The 12,479-nt window shown below is 39.0% G+C and overlaps 1 protein-coding gene across 1 annotated transcript in view; it reads right to left on the bottom strand.

Moving 5' to 3' along the window:
* The window catches only part of LOC135545485 (protocadherin Fat 2-like), an 83,763-nt gene that overhangs the window by 41,540 nt on the left and 29,744 nt on the right, over nucleotides 1–12,479 (bottom strand). The window contains 5 exon segments of the mRNA XM_064973116.1: nucleotides 3,821–4,054; nucleotides 7,417–7,570; nucleotides 7,772–7,968; nucleotides 8,335–8,719; nucleotides 8,891–12,374. Of these exon segments, the coding sequence (XP_064829188.1) occupies nucleotides 3,821–4,054; nucleotides 7,417–7,570; nucleotides 7,772–7,968; nucleotides 8,335–8,719; nucleotides 8,891–12,374 (4,454 nt within the window).

Raw genomic sequence — 12,479 nt, forward strand, 5'->3', positions numbered from 1 at the left:
TAAAATAATAAACATCCACAATAAACGTCCATAATTAACATCCATAATAAACATCTATAAAAAACATCTATAACAAACAGCCAAACACCCATAATAAACATCCATAATAAACATCCATAATAAACATCCATAATAAACATCCATAATAAACAGCCATAATAAACAGCCATAACAAACATCCATAATAAATATCCATAATAAACATCCATAATAAACATCCATAATAAACATCCATAATAAACATCCATAATAAACATCCATAATAAACATCCACAATAAACATCCATAATAAACATCCATAATAAACATCCATAATAAACATCCATAATAAACATCCATAATAAACATCCATAATAAACATCCAAACATCCATAATAAACATCCATAATAAACATCCATAATAAACATCCATAATAAACATCCATAATAAACATCCAAACATCCATAATAAACATACATAATAAACATCCAAACATCCACAATAAACATCCATAATAAACATCCAAACATCCATAATAAACAGCCACAATAAACATCAATAATAAACATCCATAATAAACATCCATAATAAACATCCATAATAAACATCCACAATAAACATCCATAATAAACAGCCATAATAAACATCCATAATAAACAGCCACAATAAACATCCATAATAAACATCCATAATAAACAGCCACAATAAACATCCATAATAAACAGCCACAATAAACATCCATAATAAACATCCATAATAAACAGCCACAATAAACATCAATAATAAACATCCACAATAAACATCCATAATAAATATCCATAATAAACATCCATGATAAACATCCATAATAAACATCCACAATAAACATCCATAATAAACAGCCATAATAAACATCCATAATAAACAGCCACAATAAACATCCATAATAAACAGCCACAATAAACATCCATAATAAACATCCATAATAATAAACATCCATAATAAACATCCACAATAAACATCCATAATAAACATCCATAATAAACATCCACAATAAACAGCCACAATAAACATCCACAATAAACATCAATAATAAACATCCATAATAAACATCCATAATAAACATCCATAATAAACATCAATAATAAACATCCACAATAAACATCCATAATAAACATCCATAATAAACATCCACAATAAACATCCATAATAAACATCCATAATAAACAGCCACAATAAAACATCAATAAACATCCATAATAAACAGCATAATAAACATAAACATCATAATAAACATCAATAATAAACATCCACAATAAACATCCATAATAAATATCCATAATAAACATCCATAATAAACATCCATAATAAACATCCACAATAAACATCCATAATGAACATCCATAATAAACAGCCACAATAAACATCCATAATAAACATCCATAATAAACAGCCATAATAAACATCCATAATAAACATCCAAACATCCATAATAAACAGCCACAATAAACATCAATAATAAACAGCCACAATAAACATAAATAATAAACATCCACAATAAACAGCCACAATAAACATCAATAATAAACATCCACAATAAACATCCATAATAAACATCCATGATAAACATCCACAATAAACATCAATAATAAACAGCCACAATAAACATCAATAATAAACATCCATAATAAACATCAATAATAAACATCCACAATAAACATCCATAATAAACAGCCATAATAAACATCCATGATAAACATCCACAATAAACATCAATAATAAACAGCCATAATAAACATCCACAATAAACATCCATAATAAACATCCATAATAAACATCCACAATAAACAGCCACAATAAACATCCATAATAAACATCCATAATAAACATCCAAACATCCATAATAAACAGCCACAATAAACATCAATAATAAACATCCACAATAAACATCCATAATAAATATCCATAATAAACATCCATAATAAACATCCATAATAAACATCCACAATAAACATCCATAATACACAGCCACAATAAACAGCCACAATAAACATCCATAATAAACAGCCATAATAAACATCCATAATAAACATCCAAACATCCATAATAAACAGCCACAATAAACATCAATAATAAACAGCCACAATAAACATAAATAATAAACATCCACAATAAACAGCCACAATAAACATCAATAATAAACATCCACAATAAACATCCATAATAAACATCCACAATAAACATCCACAATAAACATCAATAATAAACAGCCACAATAAACATCAATAATAAACATCCATAATAAACATCAATAATAAACATCCACAATAAACATCCATAATAAACAGCCATAATAAACATCCATGATAAACATCCACAATAAACATCAATAATAAACAGCCATAATAAACATCCATGATAAACATCCACAATAAACATCAATAATAAACATCCACAATAAACATCCACAATAAACAGCCATAATAAACATCAATAATAAACATCCATAATAAACAGCCATAATAAACATCCATGATAAACATCCACAATAAACATCAATAATAAACAGCCATAGTGTGTTTCTCCACACCTACAGGAGTGGCCCTGTTCCTCAGGATAATACATGATGAGGTATGTGTTTGAAGGTTAACAATGAGGTAAGGCATGGGGGAAGTTTATGCAAGAGGGGTTTATAGACAAAATGAGAGCAATGTATTTCGATCTCGGAGACTTCAAAGAGGGCCAGCCTACTTTCTGATACAGAATGCATGCGATGTGTCCTGAACCCGCTGCCCGTAATAAAGCATAGTTGTCACGATCGTTTAAAGATGGATTGGACCAAGGTGCCGCACGGTAGGCGTACATTTTGAATTTATTAAATGAACACCAAAAAAAACAAGAAAGATAAACGACACGTAAAGTTTTGTAGCGCTAACACAGGAACTATACAATAACAAGATCCCACAATCCAAGGTGGGAAAAAAGACTGTCTAAGTATGATCCCCAATCAGAGACAACAATAAACAGCTGCCTCTGATTGGGAACCATACTAGGCCAACAAAGAAATAGAAACATACATTTGCCCACCCAAGTCACACCCTGACCTAACCAAATAGAGAATAAACAAGGCTCTCTAAGGTCAGGGCGTGACAATAGTGCACTGTGATAAACTGCATCCAATGATTTCAGTGTATTGGCAGCTGTATTCATATAGATGGTGTCGCCATTGTCTAAACCCATCAGGAATGTTAACTGAATTATTTGTTTTCTACTATTTAACAAAAGACTGAACCTGTTCCTATAGAAGAAGTCTATTTGAATTCTTAATTTCTTAACCAACTCATCAACATGATTTTTGAAAGATAGCTTTTCGTCAATTCAGATGCCCAGATATTTATAAGCGGGCACACGAACAATGCATAAATTAGTGATGCATTTGATGACTCATAACCCGCAGTCTCGGTGGTTATATCCACAGGGCAGGCAGATTTAAGCTCATGAAATATTGTGTGGATGAAGGGTGGGTTGGTGGTGGTCAGGAAGTATATCAGAGAACTGTCTCTATGTTATGACCTGGGGGATAGGAGAATAGTCTCTATGTTATGACCTTGGTAAGTATATTGGTGTAGAGCCTCTGCTACATAAAGGGGAGATTTAGATTTGACCATAGAAATAGAATTACTAGGTCAGACAAAGCCCCTCGAACCATACCTCAAAACGTCAATGTCCATTCTAGTCATTCTGATTCTTTACATTTTGGCCCATAGAAATAGAATAACTAGATCAACAAATCCCATTTCAGACTATCCCTCAGAATGGGAATGTCTACTCTATTCATTTTATCTCAATAATATGACTTACCAGTGTCAGGGTCTTTGGCGTAGATGACAGCGATGGGTGTCCTGATGGTGGTGTTGTCGAACACAGTGACTTCATAGTGGTTGTTCGAGAACTTGGGAGGGTTGTCATTCATATCCTGGATCATAAGTAAGATGTCTGCTTGGCAGGAGCGGCCTCCGCCGTCTGTGACTTTAACTACCAGATCATACTCCCTCACCATCTCCCGGTCCAACTGGGCTAGAGTGAACAATTCCCCTGTCACAAATAAAAATGACAAATAATTAGATGAACATAAAAGATGGACTTAGAAGGAATAAGTTATCTCCTAGTGGAGCAGAGGGCATACAGTACAGTAAATGTATAGATAGAAACTGACTGTAAAACACACTGAGATATATATCAAAATAGTGGGAAAAACACTGAGATGTATATCAACATGGTGGGAAACACACTGAGATATATATCAAAATGGTGGGAAAACACACTGAGATGTATATCAACATGGTGGGAAAACACACTGAGATATATATCAAAATGGTGGGAAAACACACTGAGATATATATCAAAATGGTGGGAAACACACTGAGATATATATCAAAATGGTGGGAAAACACACTGAGATGTATATCAAAATGGTGGGAAAACACACTGAGATATATATCAAAATGGTGGGAAAACACACTGAGATATATATCAAAATGGTGGGAAACACACTGAGATATATATCAAAATGGTGGGAAAACACACTGAGATATAAATCAAAATGGTGAGAAAACACACTGAGATATATATCAAAATGGTGGGAAAACACACTGAGATATATATCAAAATGGTGGGAAACACACTGAGATATATATCAAAATGGTGGGGGAATATCACACTGAGATATATATCAAAATGGTGGGAAAACACACTGAGATGTATATCAAAATGGTGGGAAAACACACTGAGATATATATCAAAATGGTGGGAAAACACACTGAGATATATATCAAAATGGTGGGAAACACACTGAGATATATATCAAAATGGTGGGAAAACACACTGAGATATATATCAAAATGGTGGGAAAACACACTGAGATATATATCAAAATGGTGGGAAAACACACTGAGATATATATCAAAATGGTGGGAAACACACTGAGATATATATCAAAATGGTGGGAAAACACACTGAGATATATATCAAAATGGTGGGAAAACACACTGAGATATATATCAAAATGGTGGGAAAACACACTGAGATATATATCAAAATGGTGGGAAAACACACTGAGATATATATCAAAATGGTGGGAAAACACACTGAGATATATATCAAAATGGTGAAACACACTGAGATATATATCAAAATGGTGGGAAAACACACTGAGATATATATCAAAATGGTGAGAAAACACACTGAGATATATATCAAAATGGTGGGAAAACACACTGAGATATATATCAAAATGGTGGGAAACACACTGAGATATATATCAAAATGGTGGGAAAACACACTGAGATGTATATCAAAATGGTGGGAAAACACACTGAGATATATATCAAAATGGTGGGAAAAAAACCTTAGATGTACAGTACCAGACAAAATTTTTGACACACCTACTCATTTTTTGCTATTTTCTACATTGTATAATAATAGTGAAGATATCAAAACTATGAAATAACACATATGGAATCATGTAGTAAAGAAAAAGTTTCAAATCAAAATATATTTTAGATTTTAGATTCTTCAAAGTAGCCGCCTTGAAGATAGCGTTGCACACTCTTGGCATTCTCTCAACCAGCTTCATGAGGAATGCTTTTACAACAGTCTTGAAAGAGTTCTCACATATGCGGAGCACTTGTTGGCTGGTTTCTTTCACTCTGCGGTCCGACTCATCCCAAACTATCTCAATTGGGTTGAGGTCGGATGATTGTGGAGGCCAGGTCATCTGATACAGCACTCCATCACACTCCTTCTTGGTCAAATAACCCCTACACAACCTGAAGGTGTGTTTTGGGTAATTGTCCTGTTGAAAAACAAATGATAGTCCCACTAAGCACAAACCAGATGGGATGGCGTATCGCTGCAGAATGCTGTGGTAGCCATGCTGGTTAAGTGTGCCTTGAATTCTAAATAAATCACAGACAGTGTCACCAGCAAAGCACCCCCACACCATCACACTTCCTCCTCCATGCTTCATGGTGGGAACCACACATGTGGAGAACATCCGTTCACCTATTCTGCATCTCACAAAGACACGGCTGTTGAAACCAAAAAATTTAAAATTTGGACTCATCAGACCAAACGACAGATTTACACCAGTCTAATGCTCATTGCTTGTATTTCTTAGCCCAAGCATGTCTCTTCTTGTTGGTGTCCTTTAGTAGTGGTTTCTTTGCAGCAATTCGACCATGAAGGCCTGATTCAGGTCTCCTCTGAACAGTTGAAGTTGAGATGTGTCTGTTACTTGAACTCTGTGAAGCATTTTGGCTGCAATCTGAGATGCAGACAACTCTAATGGACTTATCCTCTGCAGCAGAGGTAACTCTGGGTCTTCCTTTCCTGTGGCGGTCCTCATGAGTGACAGTTTCATCATAGCGCTTGATGGTCTGCTTTCAAAATTCTTTACATTTTCCAGATTGACTGATCTTCATGTCTTAAAGTAATGATGGACTGTTGTTTCTCTTTGCTTATTTGAGCTGTTCTTGCCATAATATGAACTTGGTCTTTTACCAAATAGGGCTGTATACCAACCCTACCTTGTCACAACACAGATGATTGGCTCAAACGCATTTAGAAGGAAAGAAATTACACAAATAAACTTTTAACAAGGCACACATGTTAATTGAAATGCATTCCAGGTGACTACCTCATCAAGTTGGTTGAGAGAATGCAAAGACTGTGCAAAGCTGTCATCAAGGCAAAGGGTGCCTACATTGAAGAATCTCAAACATAAAATATATGTAGATTTGTTTAACACTTTTTTGGTTACTACATGATTCCATATGTTATTTCATAGCTTTGATGCCTTCACTATTATTCTACAATGTAGAAAATAGCAAAAAATGAAGACAAACCCTGCAATGAGTCGGTGTGTCCAAACGTTTGACCGGTACAGTATTTCAAAATGATGGGAAAAAAGGGCCAGACAGTAGTCTATGCATTCTTTAAAAATAGCATCACAGTTGACAAAATATTTACTGAAATCTATCAAAAAGAAACCATGAGAAGTACAAATAAATCACAACATATTTACATTTCTGGTAGTCATTCACAGTTCTACCAGTGCCAAACCATTACTTGAAGGCCATGACAAAGCTTCTTCTCTAGCATATAAGTATTGTGATAGGACAAATTATTGAGATTACGAGCTCTGATTGGCTTACAATAATGAAGCTAGGCTAGTGCTATGACAAACAGGAAGTATGTTTGATGAGAAGCCAAAGCACCAAACATGGGAGAAAAAAACAACTATTTATGGTGGTCTGACAGTGCACCATCTTGTCTTCTTGAAGACCTCCGTTTAAGTATTTTGTAAGAATGGAGATGCTATCTGTCAAACCAAACAAATAATGGATTTCACTTAGGACCTCCATTTTTGTAGACTCCACATAAAAGTAGTCTCTAACCTGTCTTTTGATTAAGATGGAACTTGTCTGCGTTGGGACCGTGGAGGGTGTAGGACACTAGTCCGTTGGTGCCGATGTCTGGGTCTGACGCTGAAGCCTTCAGTATGAACAGGCTTGACGGGGAATTCTCCATGACGACCTCTGTGTACAGCAACTGGACAGAAACATTGATAGTTAGCTTCGTCTTAGGTCAAATTGCAGTTGTTGATATTTTATTCGTGCTTTAGGTAGGCTACTGCTCATTAACGTGTTACGTATGTATGAACTGTTATAAAGCCCTTATGTAGGTACAACATGTTACCGCTATCTACAGGAATCTAAGTGTCTACTGTAGTGTCATGGCTGACTGACATACCTGCTCACACAGAGGACTGTTATCGTTGATGTCTAGAACATGGACCTCTACAGTGGCAGGGGCCTCGAATCTCCCGTCAGTAACTCTTATTTTCAGGGAGTAGTTATCTTTAGCTTCACGGTCAAGAGACTCTTTGAGGACCAGCCTCCATTCCTCTCCCTCTTGCACAATGGAGAACTGGCCCAATGGGTCTCCGTCTAAGGAAAAACAGTTGAATGTAATACATGCATGTCAATGCTACCTGGGGGCCTATATGGGTTTGATCATGTCAATCACATTTCTTCCTGTCAATGTAGTCACTTTTACACTTAGAATGAACCATTATAGAAGATATATTTCTCTGTTATAATGATCCAGTATAGACAATATATTGTTCTTTTATAATACGCCTTTGTTATAGTAGATACGGTATATTGCTCTGGAGAAATACTGTGCCCATCTGTTTCTTATTAAAATGTTGTCCATAATGCTGATAGACCTGAAAAACTACCATTAAACTACTTCAAAAAAGTGTATGTGATCAATCATTCAATCAACCAAATTAATCAATCAACAAGACTCACCTGTGATGTAACACGTGATCTGCTTGTTCTCTTTAGTCACATCCATATCAACGGTCGTCAGGCTCATGATGACCTCCCCAGGCCTAGTGTTCTCCATGACAGACCCATGGTACACGTCCTCCGTGAACCGAGCAGGGTTGTCGTTCTCGTCAGTCACCGTCACCTCCACCAGAACCGAGGAAGAGAGCTTCACCTCCCCCCCGTGGTCAGTAGCCACCACTGTGAAGCTGTAGTGCTGAGTCGTCTCACAGTCCGTCTCTCTCAGAGTAATTATCCAACCGCTCTCACTATCGATGGAGAAGACATCGGTGATGTCATCGGGTTCGGCTTCCAAGGTGTAGGTCACCTGTCCATTAGTGTCCTGGTCAGGGTCGTTGGCCGTCACCTGGATGGATAGATGGATTAATTAATTAATTAAAACTAAACTGTTATTGCCCTAAATGAGAATTTGATTTGCACATCATATGAACACAGAAATCGTAAAGAATTGTATACAACATTCAATTACAAAAATATACGATCAATGAAAAAAATATATATCTGAAACAAAACATACCTGGATGACGGTGGTTCCTGGTGGCATGTTCTCAGCCAGGAAGGCCTTGTAAGGGTTGGCCTCGAACACCGGCACGTTGTCATTCACATCCTGGACCTGGATGCTGACCGACACCAGCGAGGCTACGTCGGTCCCATTGTGGTTGCCTTGAGCAATAACATCTATCTGATACCACTTGGTCTTCTCGTGGTCAATGCTCTTCTGGACGAGTAGAGTACCGCTCTCTTTATCCAGAGCAAACACTCTGTCTCTGTTACTCTCCACTGTGTTGCCATTGACCAGGCTGTAGATGACTGGCATGTCGGAGTCGGCCTTGATCGTCCCGATCTCTGTTCCCATGGAGATGTCCTCGGCTGCGGAGAAGGTGTAGAGTGGCTCGGAGAACTTCGGAAGAGGGACCTCAGGTGGGACTACTTTCACCTGCACCGGAACCGTGGAGTTGAAGAATGGTAATCCGCTGTCCCGAGCTTTGACTTTGAAGTTGAATATCTTGTTCTCTTGACCTATCAGACTCTCTTTGACGCTGACAATGCCAGTGAAGGGGTTGATCTCAATGATGTCCTCAGTCACTTCCTCTGCTTCGTCCACAGTGTAGGTGACGTCAGCATTTTTGCCGTCGTCTGCGTCATATGCCACTATCTGAATCACGGGAGAGCCTTTGTTTACAGTAGACTGGATTGACACCTGGTACTCTGTAGCTTTGAATTGAGGGGCATTATCATTCTCATCTGTCAGGATAATCTTCACAGTGCAGAACGCTACTTTCCCTCCACCATCTTTAGCCATCACCTTGATGGCGATCACTCTTTGGGATGGGTTCTCTCTATCTAAAGGTTGAGATGTTATGATCTGTCCATTCTTGTCTATGGAGAATTTGTCATCTGCCAGTTTGTTGATGATGGTGTAGTCCACGCTGCCGTAAGGTCCATCGTCAGGGTCTATAGCGGCCAGGCGAATCACACGTGTTCCAGCCTCAGCGTTCTCAGCTAGTTCCGCCTCGTAGATGTTTTTGTTGAAATAGGGACTGTGTTTATTAGTGTTCATCATATCAATGTTCACAGGGGCTGTGTTCTGGAAAACTCCATCTGACACAGCCACGGTGAGGTTGTAGAATGGGTCCACATTTCTCTTGCAGACGTTAGAAAAGGAGATAATCCCGGAGGATTCATTGATGGCGAAGTATCTTCCCTCATTACCTGAGAGGATCTTATACTGTAGATTGTTCAAGTCTCTGGTGTCGGGGTCCGAAGCTTGGATTTTTATGACGATGTGGCCACATTTGGCCAATTCATCCAGTGTTGCCTGATAATGGGTCTTGGAGAAGTTTGGAGGGTTATCGTTGACATCGGTTACGTTAACAGTGACATAGGCATCGCTGCTCAACGGGTTCGTGCCATTATCTATGGCTTTGATCTTTAACTGGAAGTGTTTTGTCTTCTCATAGTCCAACACCTGTGTCGTAACAATTAGACCACTCTGGGGGTCTATTTTAAAGAAGTCCGTTTCATTTCCCCCCGTCCCCATAATATGGAAGGTTAAGTCTCTATTTCTGCCTGAGTCTCTATCTGTGGCTGATATCTGTAATACAGACGTGCCTATGGGTAATCCTTCAGGTATATCCACTGTGTCAGTCAGCTTGGAGAAGACTGGAGCGTTATCATTAACATCTTCAACCTCTATTTCGACAGCGGCCTCTGAAAAGGAGCCTGTCACAGAGTCAGTGGCTCGTACCGTCAATAGATGCATTGTCTGGCTCTCATAGTCCAACAAATCAGTGACACTCAACACTCCTGTTTTAAAATCTATGTGAAAGTTTTTCGAGGCATTCTCCTCTTCCAGATTGTAAATAAGCCGATATCCCTCTGGGTTTCTTGCTTGTACATGCAAGATGGTGGTGAAGGGAGATATGTTTTCAGGGACTTTTAGAGGATAGAGCAAAGTCTGAAAAATGGGGTTGGTGCGATTTCTCACCGTGATACTCAGTTCTGCTGAAGTGGTCAAACTGGGCGAGCCCTCGTCTGTGGCCAGGACAGTCAGGGTATATTTATTAGTAGCTTCAAAGTCTATAGGCCGCTGAAGGGACACGTCACCAACATAAGGGTCTATCCTAAAGAGATCAAAATCCTCCTCCAACAAGTACATAATAGAACCATTTTCTCCAAGATCACTGTCGGACGCCATCACTTGAAAGATTACATCTCCTAGGTCTGTGTCTTCAGAGATCATCATGGAGTGAGGCAGGTTCAAGAACCTTGGTGGATTATCATTGACGTCAACTATGTAAATGTTGACGTGGGTTATTGCCCTGCGAGGGGGACTCCTCATGTCTCTCACCTCCACCACTATGTCATAGACATCCTGCTCCTCTCTGTCGAAGGGGACGCCGGTGGTCTCAAGCACCCCTGATGTCGGGACTATAGAAAACCGTCCCATTGGGTTCAATACAGAGTAAATCAGAGGCTCGTTCAAGTAGCTACCTGATGCTCTCAAAACAACTAACATGTTGACCGACATCGTATTCTCCACAATGGTGGCTGCATACAATCCCTGCTCAAATTGAAGATGGCCGCCTGCTGTTATGTTGGTGACGTTTACCTTAACTGTAGCAAGGTCTTTGTACAGGCCGTCAGAGGCTTTGACCAGCAGCTGGTAAAAGGATTTAAACTCTGAAACATTGTTTACAGAGATAGCACCAGTGGAAGGATGAATGAGAAAAGCCTCGTGAAGGTTGCCCTCTGTGATGCTGTACGAGACAGCTGAATCTGCATCTTGTGCCGTAACCCGTACAACCTCCATCTCTCTGACGGGAGGGAAGATGATGGACGACTCGTACACCGGCCTAGAGAATATGGGGGAACAGTCATTGAAATCCAGGACACGGATGGTGACTCTGGCTGGCTCTGCTGCGTACAGCGACGGTTCCCCTGAGTCCCGTACCTGAATGCTGAAGTGAAACTCAGGTGTTTCTTCAAAGTCAACCTCAGATATCACAGAGAGTGTACCCATGCTGGGATCTATCTTGAAGACTTTCATCGCTTCCGGCTCCAGGATTTGGAAGACTAGGAGAGAGTTAGAGTCCCTGTCAGCATCAGAGGCTCGTAACACTAGAGGTGTGTTGCTCTCCCCCATCACCATGCTGTTTATGTGAGCAGACTCACTAATCTGGCCATGGAATTTCTCCTGGAGGAACACCGGAGGGTTATCATTCTCATCTATCACATAGACGTAAACAACCGTATCTGACGAGGCTCCTGCCGAGGTGCTAGCACGCACTTTGAGTTTGTAAGAGAAACACCTCTCGAAGTTGAGGCTTGCTTGGACAGAGAGAACTCCGGACTCTGCATTGATGTGGAACGTTCCGTTAGAGTCTCCATCTTTGATGCTGTAGTGGACTGCGGATGGGCTGGCTGCTGAGACAGTGATCACGGGAGTTCCCAGAGGACTGGCTTCACTGACTTCTGAGAAGAACTCATCAGAGGGGAACCTGGGAGAGAGAAGAGAAGAGAGAATGGTTTTTATTAACAATTAGAAAAGCAGTATATAATATCAACAGTACCTGAAGTTGAATTATTTGATGCAATTTACAAAT

The sequence above is a fragment of the Oncorhynchus masou genome, chromosome 9, assembly GCF_036934945.1.
Source record: "Oncorhynchus masou masou isolate Uvic2021 chromosome 9, UVic_Omas_1.1, whole genome shotgun sequence".
Classification (NCBI taxonomy): Eukaryota; Metazoa; Chordata; class Actinopteri; order Salmoniformes; family Salmonidae; genus Oncorhynchus; species Oncorhynchus masou.